The sequence below is a fragment of the Schistocerca nitens genome, chromosome 3, assembly GCF_023898315.1.
Source record: "Schistocerca nitens isolate TAMUIC-IGC-003100 chromosome 3, iqSchNite1.1, whole genome shotgun sequence".
NCBI classification, from domain to species: Eukaryota; Metazoa; Arthropoda; class Insecta; order Orthoptera; family Acrididae; genus Schistocerca; species Schistocerca nitens.
In genome coordinates this window covers 636,670,881-636,691,536 of record NC_064616.1, presented here as the reverse complement: position 1 = coordinate 636,691,536, position 20,656 = coordinate 636,670,881, and the positions used below count along the sequence as shown (strand labels likewise).

Sequence of the window (20,656 nt, the reverse complement as noted above, 5' to 3'; positions counted from 1 at the left end):
AACACTATCACAGCATACAGGGGATGAATGTTGAAAATATCGTCTGCCACAATAGTGATACTATGAGTGATTTACAGATGAAAGTCTAGCGCGTCCGCACCCTACTTCTCGTAACTGAATTTTAGCCAACTTGGTTACCTCGCGTCTCGTAGGTGTTGCCGCAATTGGTTTCTTCTGCGTCAGTCGCGAGCTCTAGTGTTTGCGCCATAAACAGTGCATAATAATGTGACAAGTAGATAGGTTTAAGTGTTAAGCATAAAAAGAATCGTAAAGTGTTATGACGCTAACTGATTTTATTTTATTTCACAAATCGTAAAATTAGTAAAATGATTTCTAGAGCCAGTCTATCGTTAATATTCATAACAAGATTCACAGTTATTAAACATTAGTTCCCGAGCGCCGCAAAAACCACAGAAATTCTTCACACTATCTTAGAATCAACGAGGGATCGCACAAATATATTTTCTGAGGCAACTTTTAACAGTTAATTCTATCTTTACGCGGAGTTCCACTTCACACACTAGTTCGCATGTTGCCACCTCGAAAACCGATTGTAGACTGCCTTGGACTAACACAAAATCGCCCAAGTACGTCATTCGAGGCAGTGTTTCAACAAACTGTTCCCGTCTTTACATGAGATCAGATTTTATACACGGATTCACGTATTACCTCCACGGACACCGATCGTAGACTTGTAGTTAGCTGTCTTAGAAGTTTGGCGAAGCCAAGGGAAATGAAAATATAGCAGATTACAATCATTTTCACAATGACGTTAAGAAGGAGGAAAGAGCCAAGATAGGGATTTCAATAGCCATCCATAAGAAGCACAGAAGAGATATCGAATGCTGAGAGGAGATTGATGAGAGGATAATGACCGTAGAAATTTCAAAATATGGCCACAAATTGATCATTGACGGGGCTGATGCACCTACAAATGACGCTAACAGAAAAGTCAAAGATGAGCTTTATGAAAAATTAACAAGTGAGGGGTGGCCACTGATAGTGGAGTAGTGGGAAGATATGGAGAGGACACAGTAAACACCAGTGAAAAAACGTTATTGGATATGTGTGAGACATTATCTTTGAAGATTTTAAATCGTTTCTTTCCTCAAAAGCAGATCCACAAGTATGCATGGGAGAGTCCTCCCAGAAATATCAGGTCAATAATAGACTATATTAATCAAAATAAAAATTCCAACATAAGAACAAATCATGTAGAATCTACAGAGGTGCAGAAGGTGGCTCACACCACTTCCTGTTAGGTGCAAAAATGACAGTAAAATCAAAGGGCTAAAGACAAATTAAATAGGCAGATATTCCCACGAGAACAGTGGATAGAATGAAATACAACTTGGATAGTTTGAAACAAGAGTCCGTACAATTTCTGTATAAATTACGGCTGTAAAACAAATCGAAGCACTTAGAAGAAGAAACGGTGGAGCATGTGTACCAAGGAATTACAAAATGCTTACATGAAGCAGCATTTGAACCACTGGGCAGTAAGAGGAAGAAAGAAAGCTTGCCCACAATGGCGGACTCAAAGTACTGAAGAAAAAGTGAACCTAAAAAAGATGTTCTATAATAATTGGTTGAGAACACGGGAGAAACCACGGTAGTACCTTGTATGTTACAATGAATTGAGAAGTAAAAAAGGACATATGCAAAAGTAAACGTGAAACCTGGAAGGTTAAACGCGAAGAAATCGGTGCATGGGGGGGGGGGGGGAGGTTACAAAAGTGGCGGCAGCACGAAAAATGATTGCAGGACAGAGGAAAGAATTAAAAGAAAGAGCAAAACTGTCGATCATGAGTCTGGTAGAGTGGGAAAAATATTTTAAAGGCCTGTTAACGGAAGAAAGAGCAGAGTACAGGGAAATAAAGTGGGAGATCGGGAGAACTAAGAGGGTGAACAGGTATAACAAATAACTACAAAAGAGCTACAGAAGGCGACTACACAAATGGAAATTGGGAAATCATCAGGGCCTGGAAATGTACCAATAGAATTCTTGAGGTATGGCCCAAGCATTCTATGTGAATACCTAAGCAAGTTATTTAAGAAATGTACGGGATGGAGAGGAAATTTGAGCAGAGTGGAACTTAATGTATCTAATCCCCTTACATGAAAAAGAAAGCAAGAAAGTATGTAGGAATTATCGTGACGTATGTGCCACAAGTTCAGTTAGCAGGAGCAGGCTGAACGGGAGGATTTTAAAATCAAGAATTTGTAAATGAAATGGAAGAACAAAGTGGCTTTAGAAGAGTGACAGATCATGAAGAAGAGATTGGAAAGGAATAAAAGCAATCATCCGGTTTTCATAGATATTGAGAAAGCATATGACACAGTGCCACTAAAGCTACTGTTCGAGTTGCTGGGGTTATGGGAACTGCTGAAGCTTTATGTAAGAAGTATCATAAACCTCTACAAGTCAGCATAATGTGCGATTAAAGTAGGGGAAGAAATTTCTAGAGAAACCTTCAGAATAGCTAAGGGACTGAAGCAACGGTGCTGTATGTCTTACACACTCTTTAAGATGTATGTGCATAAGGCACTGGAGCTGTGGTGTAGAAAGTGCATGGGCGTGGGGATTGTAGTAGGAAGCCAGTGTACATACAAGCTTTTACTGTACTGATGGTCAGGTCGTTGCAGCAAAGATGATATATCTTACACGCTTAGGAAGTTACTCAAAGAGTATAAAAAGTGGGGTTAGGAAATTAAGTTTGAGAATACGGAATATCTATATTTAGGAGAAGAGAGAGGTAACCTGGACGCTGACGGACACTTTATTAAAGCGTGTAAAGAATTTAAGTTCCTGAGTAGTATCCTATCATGTGATGAAAGATGTGACAGAGATGCCCAACGACGGATCAGGAAGGGAAGGGCGGCTACCCAAAAACTGAACCATGTGCTTTCGTCCTCTAAAATGAGCTTAAAGGCTAAAAATTATTTGTACAAATCCGTCGTTGAACCAATAACAAGCTATGGGAGTTAGTGTTGGAAACTCACAGAAAGAAATAAAAAGAGACTTATAGTTTTAGAAATATGCCACTTGAGAAAAGCCCGTAGAATTTTCTCATTTGACCACATAAGAAATGAAGAAATAAGAGAAAGGACACAGACTCCTTATAAAGTTACGGATAAAATAGAAGAAAGACAGCGAGAATGGTTTGGGCATGTCAGAAGAATGGATGAAGACAGATGGCCCAAGAGAGCACTTTCATGCCAATCTCCAGAAGGAGAAGCAGAGAAAGACCACGAAAATGTGGCTAAGTGGTATCCAGGAAGCGATGGAGAGAAGAGGAATGTAAGAAGATGAGGAAGAATGACGAGATCGAGGCATTTGGAGACAGAGAGCGGGATGCGGCGACAGCTGTAAGACCCTGGCAACAAGAAGAAGTACTATAAATAATAAAAATTCGCTTCTTAGGGCCCAGCGTGGTAGGTGAATCCCCAATCTCTCTCTCTCTCTCTCTCTCTCTCTTTCTCTCTCTCTGCTCCAGTAAGATAGGACTGTTGCTTGACCGGCCGACTTCACGCTGTGAGACCTTGTGGTGTGTCGTTACATGAGTCTGCTTTGTGATCCTACCTACTCGCTCGCCTCCCATAACAAGATCTTCTTATACAGTGCATTAAAACATAGCAACAAAAAATGGAATAAACCTGGGCACATCACAGTGTGAGATCAGGTAACGTGGGATACCAACAGCAATGAACAAGATCTTGATGTCCACCTGTTCCAGTCTAACTTTATGGGACGGTGTTGTTAACATGACACCGCACTTCAAGGTGAAAGTGAGGCGTGGCGTCGTCATGCATAAAAATGAAATCATTGGAATCTTCGTTAAGTTGAGGAAACAGTCAGTTTCACAGCATGTCCGGGTACGACATTCCTGTTACAGTTTCTTCCGCAAAAAAGAAAGGTCGATAATCTTTGTGAACAGAAACGGCACAAAACACAATCGCTTTCGGTGAGTCTCTTTCATGTTCGACGGAGGTTTCAGGATTTTGTGTCCTTCAAGTTGTTACATTATGCCGGTTTACTTTCCCGATAGATGAAACATCAGTTCATCCTAAAAGATGAGTCGTTCGCAGAAAGTGTCCTAAGTTAGAAAATCCGTAACTTCTGTTGTGGTCACCGGGACGCAATTGCTGCAGCAACTGCAACTTGTAAGGCTTCGTGTGCAGGCGTCGTTTCAGAACACGCCACACCGTTGTTCGAGATAGTCGAAGTTCCTGTCGTGCCTGTCTTGTGGACTTCTGTGAACGCATCTCGGATACGCTTGACATTTTCATCAGACGTGCGTCGTCGACCAGTGCTCTTCTCTTTGCATATGCAACCAGCTTCCAAAAATCTTGTACGCCAGTCATAAATCTGCTTGTGCAGAGGCGGCTTCTCGCTGAATCATAGGCGGTATGCACTTGAACGATAGATAGACTTCGCGCAAATTCCAACACATAGGATCCTTTCTCTTGTGGTGTAGTCGTCATATTGCTACAAGCAAGTAACAGAGCAGCTGTGAAAAAAAAAAAGGTTCAAATGGCTCTGAGCACTATGAGACTTGACATCTGAGGTCGTCAGTCCCCTAGAACTTAGAACTACTTAAACCTAACTAACCTAAGGACATCACACACATCCATGCCCGAGGCAGGATTCGAACCTGCGACCGTAGCAGTAGCATGGTTCCAGACTGTAGCGCCTAGAACCGCACGGCCACCACGGCCGGCAGCTGTGTCAAAACTTTGAACCTTCCTCTGTCCAGTGACATACGCAATGTGTTTGTATCTTTTGTAGTTTGTCTGTAATAAACAACTGAAATCTACCGGCCGTGGTGGCCTAGCGGTTCTAGGCGCTTCAGTCCGGAACCGCGCGACTGCTACGGTCGCAGGTTCGAGTCCTGCCTCGGGCATGGATGTGTGTGATGTCCTTGGGTTAGTTAGGTTTAAGTAGTTCTAAGTTCTAGGGGACTGATGACCTCAGATGTTAAGTCCCATAGTGCTCAGCGCCATATGAACTGAAATCTGTTTTTTCTTTTTGAATCACCCTGTATATTTGTGTCGAATAACAACTGACGAAAAATTAGCCACAACGCCAAATGTGTGAAAAATCGAAATACTTTTTAGAAGACAGTGGTTTATTTACGACGAATACTCGTTTTTTTATGATCAGTAAAAAACCATTTACAACGAACTGAAGTTTGTTACTCCATCGGGTAGTTTTCCGTCATCTGCAACTGCAATTCTCAGCAGCTGGTTCGGTAGCAGCACCGTACTATTAAGTTGCGGGTGCACTGCTTTCCGAGCGTTGTCCCACACGGCTGACGCGGCTCATCTGTCGCTGTAGGCCACAGAAGCGTTCGCTGCCGCTTCCGCCAGACAATAAAACGGCATGGCTGCCGCGCAGCAGAAGGTGTCGATCCGTGACTCAGGCAGGGGGTCATGCAGTCCGGTGCTGGATCGTCTCTGCGTATGACCCTCGCTTCTAATGGTTGCGTACCCGAATCGTTTTTGTTGCAGCGTATCTTGTACGAACCTGAGTGACCCAGTATGACAAATTTGGAAATTTGTGTTTAGTTCCTATGGAACCAAATTGCTGAGGTCATCGGTCCTAATGCTTACACACTACTTAATCTAACTTAAACTAACATACGCTAAGGACAATACACACACTCGCACACACACACACACACACACACACACACACACACACACACACACACACACACATGCCCGAGGGAGAACTCGAACCTCCGACGGGGGAAGCAGCGCCAACCGTGACAAGGCGCCTTAAACCGAGCGGCTACCCCGCGCGGCCAGTATGACACAACCATTTTCCAAGAGACGAATCATTCTTTCCACTTGAATTCTGACACATGTCGATACTGCGCCGTACGACGTCGACGGAGCATCACAGTACATGCATCCAAGTTTCGGCTTCCTTCGACAGGACTTCACTGGCTGAGATTGGCGTTACACTGATCTCTCCAGTCAAACAAGAGAAGATTTTGCTGGACCTACATGTGCACCTGCTCTCTGCAATCTTACGCACTTGCTCCTGGAAAAGTGCTCTATACAATACATTCTCGTAGTTAGAACACATAGCCCCACTCTCTTTGGATGTTGCGATATTCACACACGTTAATGTGTTTGAGGGTAATTCTACAGAGTAATGTGAAGTAGTACGTGGATGTAAAATCAGTTGTTGGGAGAGGTGTTGGGTAAATTGGATTTATTGGAAGAATTTTAGGAAAGTGCATGTCACCTGCAAACAATATTATGTACAGGTCGCTTATTGGACTTATTCTTGACTACTCTTTGAGTATTTGGGCTCCTCATCTGGTCATATTAAAGTACGAGATCCAAATGGTTCAAATGACTCTGAGCACTATGGGACTTAACATCTGAGGTCATCAGTCCCCTAGAACTTAGAACTGCTTAAACCTAACTAACCTAAGGACATCACACACACGGTCACAACGTCCGGCGGACGAGATCCAAAGAATTTATAGTCATACAGAGAGATTTTTAAACAGTTCAGTTTATAGGAACGCGTGGCGGAGACTTTGGTGATCTTAAATGAGAATCACTGCGATCTTTTCACAATGTGCTATTGAGATGTTTTAAGATCAAATAGCCGAGAAACATTTTAACTTCCGTATATCTCGGGAAAACATTTTAAGAACGAGATGAATAAGAACAGGGCTCATTCACATGGAACATTGACGGCTGGATGAATAACGGTACGCCTCGTGATGACTGGGTGTTATGTGCTGTCTTTAGTTAGTTAGGTTTAAGTACTTCTAAGTTCTAGGGGACTGATGACATAGTGCTCAGAGCCATTTGAACCAATAACGGTACGAAGACTCGATGGCTTCGGAGCACATAAAAGACTTGTTGCAACAAACTGTCTTCATGTAAAATAGTAGTGATCTTCAATTTTGTGTCACCTGAGTCTGGCATGTTGCGTGGGGAATGTGCAGTATCCCACAGAGAGCACTACAGAACAACTTCTGTCACCGCAAGAACGGATGGCAGTCAAAGCGCATGACTGGTCATCGTCACCGCCTCAAGAGATTGCTGTTTTCAGTATGTAGTGCGTCTGAAAATAAGTTACGGGAAACATATTTCCGTTTGTTTAAGAGAGATTTGCGTACTCATTGCCTCCTAAACCGTTTAGCTGATGGCCAGTATTAATTTACCGAGCGGGGTGGCGCAGTGGTTAGCACACTGGACTCGCATTCGGGAGGACGACGGTCAAACCCGTGTCCGGCCGTCCTGATTTAGGTTTTCCGTGATTTTCCAAAATCGTTTCAGGCAAATGTCGGGATGGTACCTTTGAAAGGGCACGGCCGATTTCCTTCCCCATCCCTCTCTAATGGCCTCGTTGTCGACTAGACGTTAAACACTAATCTCCTCCTCCTCCAGTATTAATTTGTAAAAATATTGCAGTTCATTTGACATAACGTATTTAATTCATTGCGAATAATGTTACTAAGAGTATGCAAAGCTCGCAAACGTGATAAGTGGGAAACGATAATAACTATTGTCAGGGAACAAATTTCTGGGAACACTTTAGTTTGCAATTTCCATGTCTCATCAGAATATGCAAATATGCTTAACATACAATGTTCGCAAGTAACTGTTACGTATCTTATTTTCGTGCAAAGACTAGGAGGATAAAATATTAGAAAGTGGGGCTTAAACAGTAAGTGCACGGGCCATCGTACGTCGCCCTAAATGAAACACGAACGTGGGCAAATGATAACTGTGCATCCTGTGAGCGGTGTTGCCCTTTTACGTTAGTAATTGCAGTGTAATGTCTGATCAGTACTGGAAAAAATGGTGTGCAAGACGTATGGACCAATATTTTACTTATTCTTAGCTGAACGCTAACAATATCGCACCACTGGAAATACTGGCTGCCTACTTTTAACGAATAATAATCGTCATGTGAATTAAAACGTAGCAAAAGTATGCCAAAAGTAGCAGCATAGGCCTTTTTTTTATAATCACACGTTTAGGAAATTGTTTAAATCTAAGTCTGTATTACCAAACTACTGATCGGGAGCATGGTCACATAGTTCATGTTGCAGATTGCCTAACGGCTTCCGAGGACAACAAAAAATTGATTTTCAATATTTCAGTTAATTATCTACAGAATTTAAAAAATAGAAATGTTGTCGTAATCTCTTTGAGTGGCATAATCTAATGATATAAACAAACAAAAACTCGATCCGAATAGGCCTCGGAAGGCCCAACGTTACTGACCACCGCTGTGTCGTCTTCAGCCGATAGGCGTCAGTGGATGCGGATATGGAGGGGCATGTCTTCAGCACACCGCCCTCATGGCCGTTGTCAGTTTTCGCGACCGCAGCCGGCTACCCTCTAGTCGAGTAACTCCTCAATTGGCCTCACAAGGGCTAAGTGCACCCCGCTTGCCAACAGCGCTCGGCAGACGCGAATCTTATGTTAAAGTCTTAACACAAAAAGACAAGTATTACAGTTAGAAACTGTGTGTTTGTTTTGAGACACCGTAACAGCGCGCAAATGCCCAAGATTTAGTCATCTAGTACTAGCGAATGAGAGGACTTAGCGACTTCCAAAAAACCTTACATATAATTTCAAACCTTTAAGAAACTTTTTCTCGCTCACACTCCCCACAAAATGACGGAAGGAAAAAGTTTATCGCTTATCACATTCCCGTTGATCGTGAAGTAAAACTTCAACATCAGGCACGACGGTTTTATTTATTACTTCTTTACCACTAACTCTGTTCACAACATATTGTGCAGACATTATCCTAGTACACCACTAAACAAACCTGCAACATTATATTATTGTACGACAAAAGTTCAGGAAATATGACATCACAAGCACAGAGATGTATGAAAAATTTGCTTTTGCTTAAAATGGAGCTGAAATTACCCAGGCTATATTCATCCAGTGCTTCACAATGAGAGCACTCAGAGGCTTCCGACAAACAAAACATAATTTAAGACCTTTTCAAAACTTTTTCTCACTTACGTGCTTGAAGCCAAATATATAACACATTACATTTTTTATGAAGTAATGGGACGTTTGAAGTTGTTTTGTACACGGGAGTTCGATAGTTCGATTCATCAAGGATTCGGGGGTTTACTTGTTAAATAACATCCCAGTGAAGACGCACGCGAGTGGAGAAGTATGTTTGGTAAAAAATAAGAAAATATTATTGTCAGCAAAAAAGCTACGACATAAAGAAGCAGAATTCCTTACAAGACACGATACTGTTTATGCATATAGCCACCATATGTTGACATGAGCTGTAGAAACTGTACATGTAAGCGTTGTCGAAAAATTGTGTGTCTGTTCATCGGACCCCGTCTCTCATCCGCGAAGAAGGTAGCTAAGGAAACTCCTGTCTTGTCCATTCTCAAGTACTGTTCTCCTCTCTGGGGGTCACCAAACAGCTTTAACCGAATATATGGAAAAGTTCTAAAATAACTGTGAAATGCGTCACAAGTTTGTTTAAAAATGTAAGAGTGTTTAGAGATTTGCTCAACAAAATTCAATGGAGAAATCTAAAACAAAGTAGTTTGCGTCATGAAAAACAATCCATCTTAAAGTCAGAGAACCCTCCTCCTGAGAGAAGTTAAGAAATATATTGCTGCCAGACACGTATAGTTAAGAGTTACGACTGTATGCAGCGATTAGACTTCTCGTGAATGGCAGAGTGCACAAATCCTCCATTTACGATTCGCCAATGGTCGTCATTCGGATCGTTTTTTCTTTGCGTGCCAGCGGTTTAACAGGACAACGAAGATATATAACTCCTCTGCAGGTGAATTACGGTCACTGATTAGATTTCTCAGAGTACAAGGTCATAAAGCGACAGAAATTACGCCCTTTTGGCCCACGTTTGTGGTTTTCAGCAATGAGTGAAGGAAAAGTAAAGTAATTGTTTTCTGATCTCAAGGAAATCGGCGTGAATATACACGATGGGGAGATGAGTGACACTCATATGCTCCTGGTGGAAGCTTTTTGGAGCGTGTGAATGAAAAGTTGGAAACACACCGCTTCCCAATGAATGTGCTAGTATGTGTATTTTGTGGATGTGTTCTGAATTTTACACTGGAGCAGATGAAAGGATGTTTGTAATCAATCACAGATGGACATGCCTCAGCAAACCTGACCAGCAGGCAAATTTGTTAACGTACACAACTTAAACAGATATTTACCATTAATAAACCGTACATAAATACTGCAATAACTAGCAGTAGTTGATAGACATTGCTACAGCCGTTTATATTGTTCTCATTTTTGTCCAATTCGGAAGGACGACGGTTCAGACACGCGTCCGGCCATGCTGATGTAGATTTTCCGTGATTTCCCTAAATCGCTTCAGGCAAAATGGTTCCCGCTTTAGGCAAAATGGTTCCTTCGAAAGGGTACGGCTGACTTCCTTGCCCATTCTTCCCTAATCTGATAGAACCGATGACTTCACTGTTTGGTCCCCTCCCCCAGATCATTCAACCAACCATTCTTGTCCAGTCCAGTTCTCCGTCATTACGAACTTGATTTTAACAGGACGTTAAACTCTAACGTCCCAATGATTTCTTACTTCCCACGGGCATGTCGTGTACGATGGTGAAGTTAGAGATATTAGGGCTTATACAAAGGCGAATATAAATTTTCTTAAGGTTTATAATTTATATAAAAAACAGCTACCAGCCACATGTATGGTTTAAAAAGGTTTATTATCTTCAGACCATGACCGGTTTCGGATTTTCCTTTACAAATCCATCTTCAGATGGCAGATTACATGCATTCTTAGTTGGACCTAGTTTTGTTTGTGTTATTCGTTTGCTGCAGAGCTGTGTAGTTCTGCCTGACGAAATATTCGTGCGTTTATGTTTTCGAACGCAAGCTTCATACACTTTTCAATATGCACTATGTGAGTGCTATTCCAGTCAATGGGCGTCACTTTTAACCTCATCATTTTAATTACACACGCAGCACACACGAATAACGTTTACAAAACGTGGCCCAGCTTCACATTACAAACAAGAAACAAACGTTGTTTCTTGTTTGTAATGTGAAGCTGGCCCACGTTTTGTAAACGTTATTCGTGTGTGCTGCGTGTGTAATTAAAATGATGAGGTTAAAAGTGACGCCCATTGACTGGAATAGCACTCACATAGTGCATATTGAAAAGTGTATGAAGCTTGCGTTCGAAAACATAAACGCACGAATATTTCGTCAGGCAGAACTACACAGCTCTGCAGCAAACGAATAACACAAACAAAACTAGGTCCAACTAAGAATGCGTGTAATCTGCCATCTGAAGATGGATTTGTAAAGGAAAATCCGAAACCGGTCATGGTCTGAAGATAATATACCTTTTTAAACCATACATGTGGCTGGTAGCTGTTTTTTATATAAATTATAAACCTTAAGTACAACAGCCACGTTTCTCAACATGTCGTCTTTCGACAAAATTGCGATAAATTTTCTTATTATTTATTTCCCGATGTTCCACGGAACCATAAGAACCAAAGCTATTACGTCGCGGAAGAAGTAACTACATATGTGATTCTATGGGCTTACGATCTACCCATCTGATCTTCAGTATTCTTCTGTAGCATCACATTTCGAAAGGTTCCATTCTCTTTTTGTCTGAACTGTTCATCGTCCACGTTTCACTAACGTACAAGACTGCACTCTAGGCGAATACCATCAGAAAAAGACTTCTTAACATTTCAGTCTATATTCGGTGTTAACAAATTTCTCCTCTTCAGAAACGCTTTTCTTGCCATTGACAGACTGCATTTTACATCCCCTCTCCTTCGGCCGTCATAAGTTATTTTACTGCCCAAATAGCAAAACTTGTCTACTACTTTAAGTGTCTCGTTTCCTACTCTTAATTGCGTCAGCATCACCTGATTACGTCTACTACATTCCATTACCCTTGTTTTGCTTTTATTAATGTTCGTCTTATATCCTCCTTTCAAGACTCCATCCAACCCGTCCAACTGATTTACCAAGTCCTATGCTGTCTTTAACAAAATTACAATGTCATCGGTAAACCTCAAAGCATCTTTTCTTCTTTCTGAATTTTGATTACTTCTACAAATTTTTCTTTGGTTTCCTGTACTGCTGGCTCTGTGTACAGATTGAATAACATCGTGGGTAAGCTACAACCCTGTCTCACTCTCTTCTCAACCACTGCTTCACTTTCATGCCCCTAGACTCTTACAACCGGTGTCTTGTTCTGTACAAGTTGTTGATAACCTTTAGATCCCTGTTTCTATCTCTGTCCTTCAGAATTTCGAAGAGTGTAGTTCAGTCGAAATTGTCAAAAGCCTTCCCCAAATCTACAAATGCTGTAAACATAAGTTTACATTTCCTTAACCAAGAATCTTGCACAGAATAGAGTAGCATGGAGAGCTGCATCAAACCAGTCTCTGGACTGAAGACCACAACAGCAACAACAACCAGTCTTAGAAGATAGGTGGTGGGGTCAGTATTGCCCCACGTGTCCCTACATTTTTGCAGAATCGAAACTGATCTTCCCAGAGGTCGGCTTCCACCAGTTTTTCCATTCTTCTGTAAATAATTCATGTTAGTATTTTGCAACCATGACTTATTAAAATGATAGCTCGATAATATTCACACCTGTCAGCACCTGCTTTCTTTGGAATTGAAATTATCAGTCTAATGGTATTTCACCTGTCTTATACATCTTGCACACCAGGTGGAACAGTTTTGCTATGACTGGCACTTCTAAGGATATCAGCAGGTCTGAGAGAATATTGTCTGCTCCAGGGATCTTGTTTCGGCTTAGGTCTTTCAGCGCTCTGTCAAATTCCTCGCGCAGTATCATATCTTCTATCTCATCTTCATTTACGTTCTCTTCCCTTTCTATAATATTGTCTTCAAGTTCATTACCCTTGTAGAGACCCTCTATGTATTTCTTCCACCTTTCAGTTTTCCTTTCTTTGCTTATTACTGGTTTTTAATTTCAGCTCCTTACATTAATACAGCTGTTTTTCTTTTCTCCAAAGTCTCTTCAATTTTCCTGTAGGCGGTATCTATCTTTGTATTGGTTATATATGCCTCTATATCCTTACATTTGTCATCTAGCCATTCCTACATAGCCATTTTACACTTCCTGTTACTAATTTGTTTAGAAATTTGTGTTTCCTTTCGCCTGCTTAATTTGCTGTATTTTTGTATTTTCTCCTTTCATCAATTAAGCTCAGTATCTCCCGTAATATTCAAGTATCTCTGTTAGACCTTATCTCTTTATCATTTTGATCCTCTGCTGCCTTCACTATCTCATTCGTCTTCTACTGCAATCCTTTTCCTTGTTTCAGTCAACCGTTGCCTAATGCTCCCTCCAAAACTCTCAACAACCTGTGGTTCTTTCAACTTACCCAAATCCCATCTCCTTAATTTCGTATCTTTTTGCAGTTTTTACAGTTTTAATCTACCGTTTATAACCAGTAAATTGTGGTCAGAGTACACATCTACCCCTGGAAACGTCTTTCAGTTCAAAATCTGGTTCCGAAATCTCTATCTTACCAGTATAAAATCAGTTTGAAACCTTCTAGTGTCTCCAGGTCTCTTCCACGTATACAACATATTTTCATGATTCTTAAAACAAGTGATACCTATGATTAAGTTATTCTCTGTGCATTATCCTACCAAGTGGTAGTCTCATTCCTTTCCCCCCAATCCATATTCACCTACTAATTTTCCTTCTCTTCCTTTTCCCACTGACTGATTCCAGTCGTCCACCACAAACCCATTTTACTCTCTCTTAATTGCGTGAATAATTTATTTTATCTCACCATACATTTCTTCAATCGCTTCATCATTTGCAGAGCTAGTTGGCATATGCAGTTGTACTATGTGGTGGGTGTTGCCTTCGTGTTTATCTTGCCAACGATAATGCGTTCACTATGCTGCTCATAGTAGCTTACCCGCTAATCATATCTTCTTATTCATTATTGGGTCTATTCATGCATTACCCCTATTTGATTTTGAAGTAATAACCCTGTAATCACCTGACCAGAAGTGCTGGTCTCCCTGGCACAGCACTTCACTAATTCCACTACATCTAACTTCAACATATCCATTTTCCTATTCAAATTTTCCAACCTGTGTGCCTGATAAGGGGAACTAAGTTTCCACCCTCCGACCTGTAAACTACCAATTTTGTTTTTTCTGATGACATCTTCCTGAGTAGTCGCCGCGCGGAAATTCGAATGGGGAGAATATTTCACCTCTGGAATATATTTTACCCAAGAGAATGCCATCGTCATGTAACCACACAGAGCATTACGCTCTCGGAAAAAATAACGGATGTAGTTCCCCTTTATTTCAGCAATTCGCACTACAAGCACAGCAAGACGACGTTGGTTGATGTTAGAACGCCAGATCAGTCCGTGATCCAGAATGTTGCCACCCACAAGTACTGAGAAGGCTGCTGACTCTCCTCTGGAACCTCACGTTTGTTTAGCTCGTCAATAGATACGCCTCATTTGAATGCACCCACGGTTCGGCATGCGTATTTTCGATACACGCAAGCTGCCCCACGACGGCAAGGTCCATGGCTCATGAGGTGGAACGCCTGATTATCCTGGTTACTGACGATCCGAGACTCCGCGGATCACGGAATACCGGGGTTAATTCAGAGTGCACACATTTTTATCGAAAACTGATATTTGCTAAAGTTAGAACACATGCTAAATGTCACATTTGAACTCCCACTTCACTATTTACGCTTTAGCCTACTCCCCAGAAACTGACAACTTATCTAGAAAATTACACATAAAACTCACTGTATTTCGTACATTCTGTTTTCAGTTAATAACAGTCAAATCTTTTTTGTTTGTTTTACATTTATTTTCTTCCTGTCGACGGTTCTAGTTTTCTGGAGGTCGAAACTTGGTACATTCAAACGAATTTTGTCCTGCATTATCTAATAACAGATCAACGCGTTTCAGTGGGTTGGCGTGCGTGATGACGAGTTCCTCCATCACCTCATCTTCGTTCACTTCCTCTCACCGAGGAATTCATTAGATCATTTATAAATATACACGCTGAAAAGTAATGCCTCCGAATTTTTAATGTGAAAACCCCAATGCTTATAAAATAAAACAATTGTTATTAAGCCGGCCGCGGTGGTCTAGCGGTTCTGGCGCTGCAGTCCGGAACCGCGGGACTGCTACGGTCGCAGGTTCGAATCCTGCCTCGGGCATGGGTGTGTGTGATGTCCTTAGGTTAGTTAGGTTTAAGTAGTTCTAAGTTCTAGGGGACTTATGACCTATGATGTTGAGTCCCATAGTGCTCAGAACCATCTGAATTGTTATTAACATTCTACATCTTTATTCTTCATGTCTACATATTTATAGCCCTTTGCCGCTAGAGGCCTCCGAATTTTAGGATGTGTGGCGGTGAGAAACGGAGTTTCGAATTCGAAAAGTTTGTCTACACATGGAGCAGCCTCTTCTTCGGCATAACATTGCCAGACCGCACACGAGCGCTGCGACATCTGTAACAATTCGACGCCTTGGTTGCACTCTCATCGATCATCCTCCATACAGTCCCGACTAGGCCCCAACCGATTAGCATCTGTCAAACATTCTACAGTGGCAGTATCAACAAACTAATCTCATCTACATCTACATACGTACTCCGCAAGTCACCGTATGGTGCACTGTGGAGGTTATCCTGTACCGACACTAGTCATTTCGTTTCCTTTTTCAGTAGCAAGTTGACGGAGGGAAAAACGACTGTATGCCTCCGTATGAGGCCTAATTTCTCCTATTTCACCTTCGTGGTCATTGCGCACAATGTATGTTGGCAGTAGTGGAATCGTTCCTGATTATTCGAGTTCTGATTAGGGGGTGGATCGTCTTCTGACGCTAAAACGTGAGTCTCATGCATAATAGTGCACTCTAAACGGAAATATTCCTTCTAATTGTAATAGAATGGTTTAGGCTTTTTTTCCAAATTACACGAACTCTGTACTGATAATCTGCAAACCTGATGGGCACCCGGATGATCGGGAGCTTGCTTTATGTACAAGCTGTAGGGCTCGACCTACTGAAAATAATTAGTGTAAGACATCAGGAATGTTCCAAAACTAGCTGCAGTAACGTAATATATTTTTTAAATATTTTACACAACGGGCCTGGTTCGGCTTATTGACATTATCAAGTGACGTCTAGTTGGAAGTGACGACCATACTGCATCCACAACAAATTTTTTCTGTCATGCCTTGGTAAGTTTATTACTTTTTGTAGTTACGAAATGTAAAAATACATTTTTGTTAGATTACCACGATATGACAAAAAATTTACTATAGATGCTAATCGGTCGTCACTTCGAACTAGGTCCGCAGCTCGTGGTCGTGCGGTAGCGTTCTCGCTTCCCACGCCCGGGTTCCCGGGTTCGATTCCCGGCGGGGTCAGGGATTTTCTCTGCCTCGTGATGACTGGGTGTTGTGTGCTGTCCTTAGGTTAGTTAGGTTTAAGTAGTTCTAAGTTCTAGGGGACTGATGACCATAGATGCTAAGTCCCATAGTGCTCAGAGCCATTTTGAACTTCGAACTAGACGTCACTTGATAATGACAATAAGTCGAAACTGACTTATCGCGTAAAATATACCGGGTGATCAAAAAGTGAGTATACATTTGAAAACTTAATAAACCAAGGAATAATGTAGGTAGAGAGGTAAAAATTGACACACATCTTTGGAATGACACGGGGTTTTATTAGAACAATTAGAAAAAAAAAAAAACAAAGTTCACAAAATGTTCGACAGATGGCGCTGGACAGCAAAACGTCAGTGACTGCACATGGCAATCGTGTATAAAAGGAGCTGTAATGAGAGAGAGAAAAACAGATGCGCCAGCAGTCGCAGCATGTTGACGTTACCTGAAAAGGCGCTTTTAGTGAAGCTGTATTATCAGACGAGTGAAAGATCTCTTGCTCGCGTCGTTTGGTGATGATCGTGTGTTCAGCCGCCACTTTCGTCATACTCGGCCTCCCAGGTCCCCAGACCTCAGTCCGTGCAATTATTGGCTTTGGGGTTACCTGAAGCCGCAAGTGTATCGTGATCGACCGACATCTCTAGGGATGCTGAAAGACAACATCCGACGCCAATGCCTCGCCATAACTCCGGACATGCTTTACAGTAATGTTCACAACATTATTCCTCGACTACAGCAATTTTTGAGGAATGATGGTGGACATATTGAGCATTTCCTGTAAAGAACATCATCTTTGCTTTGTCTTACTTTGTTATGCTAATTGCTATTCTGATCAGATGAAGCGCCATCTGTCGGACATTTTTTGAACTTTTGTATTTTTTTGTTTCTAATAAAACCCCATGTCATTCCAAGCATGTGTATCAATTTGTACCTCTCTATCTACATTATTCCGTGATTTATTCAGTTTTCAAATTTATACTTACTTTTTGATCACTCGGTATATAGCAGCTAGTTTTGGGGAATTCAGTCAGTCTTATACTGACGTATACTATGCTGCGGGCCCAACGGAACGTAAAATATTGAAAAAGTTGAATAAGACGTTCTCGGTTTTCCAGCCGCGTCAATTCGAATAAAATCCTCGAGCTTTCGATGGCCATCTCCGCCATCGAAAGCTCGAGGATTTTATCCGAATTGACGCGGCTGGAAAACCGAGAACGTTTTATTTTTTATTTTATTTATTTATTTATTGTTCCGTGGGACCAAATTAAGGAGAAATCTCCATGGTCATGGAACGAGTCAATACATGAAATTATAACACGATAGTAGAAACAGATAAAATGAAATACAAGAAACGTATTCAGGCGACAATTCGTAAGGTTAAATAAAGAAAATCAACAATGTAACACTGGAATTTGCTTATTTTTTGAGCTCTTCCAGGAGCTCCTTAACAGAATAGAAGGAGTGACCCATGAGGAAACTCTTCAGTTTAGACTTAAAAGCGTTTGGGCTACTGCTAAGATTTTTGAGTTCTTGTGGTAGCTTATTGAAAATGGATGCAGCAGAATGGTGCACTCCTTTCTGCACAAAAGGAAGTGCATTCGACATGCAGATTTGATTTCTGCCTAGTATTAACTGAGTGAAAGCTGCTAACTCTTGGGAATAAGCTAATATTGCTAACAACAAACGACATTAAAGAAAATATATACTGTGAGGGCAATGTCAGAATTCCCAGACTATTGAATAGGGGACGACAAGAGGTTCTCGAACTTCACCACATATAGCTCGAACAGCCCGTTTTTGAGCCAAAAATACCCTTTTTGAATCAGAAGAATTACCCTAAAAAATAATACCATATGACATAAGCATATGAAAACATGCGAAGTAGACTACTTTTCGCGTTGAACAATCACTTATTTCAGATACTGTTCTAATGGTAAATAAAGCAGCATTTAGTTTCTGAACAAGATCCTGAACATGGGCTTTCCACAACAGCTTACTATCTATCCGAACGCCTAGGAACTTGAACCGTTCCGTCTCGCTTTTAATATGCCCATTCTGTCCGATCAAAATATCAGTTCTTGTTGAATTGTTCATGTATGCCGTCGCGAAAGACTCCGAGGACATACTGAAAAAGTTTTTAATTATTTGTAATGTTTAGCGGAAGATCATATCTGAAGAGAAGCTATAGAGCAAGAACTTAACCCTGCGGCGCCCCTTCCTGTTCACAGCACCCAGATATTTTTTCGCCCTTTGTTGACACAGGGAAAGGGAGCAGCGGGCTGATGCGGAAGGTACGTACCCCGCCAGTGGCTGGCGGAGAACTAGTGCAGATGTAGATGAGGTAATGTCTGCGGCGGTGGCGGCGGCGCGCGGTCGTGGCGCTGCGAGCCGCGGCGGCCGAGCGATAAGCGCGCAGCTAGGCTGACTCTGCAGTTTGGTGGCGGCAGCCTGAGCGGTTGCCTCGCGTTGCAGGTGACGCTGCTACGCCTGTGACCGCCGCCGGATAGCATGCGCTGTGCGCCCAGGACGCCGCCGCGACCCCTCTCCACCCGGCCGCCCAGCTAGCATCCGAGACTCGAGCTCCAGCGCCACAGTGCCTTGTTCCCCGGGGGGAGGGGACGGGGTGTCGGGGGGGATGTGTCTGTAGCGGCACAAACGGACGCCTGTGGCGAGTGCTCGTGTGAGCGATGGACGACGGCGAGGACTACTTGGGGGCTCCGAGCTCGGGACCCGAGGTCAAGGGTCAGCAGGCGATGGGAGGAGGCTGCGTCTTCAACAAGGCGGCGCCGGAGGTGGTGACCAAGGCGACGGCCGGAGGCAGCAGCGAACTGGGCGACATGACCTTCTGCATGGCCAACTACGTCAAGGACGCCATGAAGGTACCAGCTCTGCTTTTCGCGCTTCCTGCTTGCGCACCACTTTCCCTCAAAGTAATCCTTATTTGTAGTGTCTGCACCGGCGACTTCACTATTGCAGCATCAGACCATTTTCCTCTACCATTACTTTCGACAAACCTCCGTTATACCCGGCCACTAAATAGCAATTTGTTGGCATCAGCTATTCGGTTGGGTATTTTCTTTCTCCAATTTCGTATTCTCAGCAGTTCTCTCCACCTGCAAGAGCATTTGCGCTCACAACTGCCGTGCGTCTCGCTTCCGTGCCAAATATCACTATGCATCGCCTTTCCTTTCAGTCGACCTATTGTGACGTTGTCTAGCCAGCACGGAAATCTCATCGCAGCCTCCGCAATGAGCCTAATTTCGCGCTCCACGAGGACACGTCTTTCCTCATTGTCAGTGCCCTCTGCTGGCAGCCGGAGAAGGACCCGCCGATGTCGTGACGGTGCTCGTAGATCGAGGAGGATGCGCCCGCTGGCAGTGTTCCCGGTAGCGTGATGTGTGACGTGCGCCGAGAGGCCCTGGTATCTGTGCCTGGGTGCCGCTCACACTTATCACCAGATTTCCCTGCCCGCCATCTTGCTAAGCAACCACACTGTACAAGAGAGCGTTAATCGCCTAATGAGAGACAATTGAAGCTTAGGGGGGCGTTACAGCCCGAGGGTCAGTCACCTATATTTCCGCTGCTTCTCATCCTGTCTACTTACGCAGCTGTGTGAATACGGAACGTTAGTTCAGCAGCGTAGCCCAAAATGAAAATGAATGGCAACGCTTTTTCCCATAACGTTGTAGAATATAGTAACAAACGGATACTCCTTTCCTTTCAATTTGCACCTACTGTACGGTCACAGCGCGTACGAACGATTAGTTGGACGTAAGAAGGCGTCAGAAACAAGACGGTTCTTGATAAGAAGAAAAGAAAAATAGGTTAATTGTTGTCAGTGACGCTAGTGTAGGAATGATTAGTTGGACGTAAGAAGGCGTCAGAAACCAGACGGTCCTTGATAAGAAGAAAAGAAAAATAGGTTCATTGTTGTCAGTGACTCTAGTGTAAATTCTGATTTTCTGAGACATGGTACTTCCATACAGGTCCAGCACTTAAACGCATTTATTATAGTTTATCCTCTCCTTTTTCGGACTGCGTATTGGGTAACTGTATGGTCGCAACTGGGGAGGGGGTTGCCGTTTTGTATATTAGGCTATTCGAAAACATATATTTAGATTTATTCAGACTCTGGCTGATTAACTTCTAATTAGCAGCTATTTGTGTAGAATTTTAAGCTGA

The 20,656-nt window shown here is 42.5% G+C and overlaps 1 protein-coding gene across 1 annotated transcript in view; it reads left to right on the top strand.

The window, feature by feature from the left end:
- The window catches only part of LOC126249690 (kelch-like ECH-associated protein 1B), a 461,976-nt gene that overhangs the window by 317,178 nt on the left and 124,142 nt on the right, over positions 1-20,656 (top strand). Inside the window, exon 4 of the mRNA XM_049951369.1 lies at positions 18,947-19,353. Within this exon, the coding sequence (XP_049807326.1) occupies positions 19,162-19,353 (192 nt within the window). The 5' untranslated portion in view covers positions 18,947-19,161. The remainder of the gene's footprint in view (positions 1-18,946; positions 19,354-20,656) is intronic.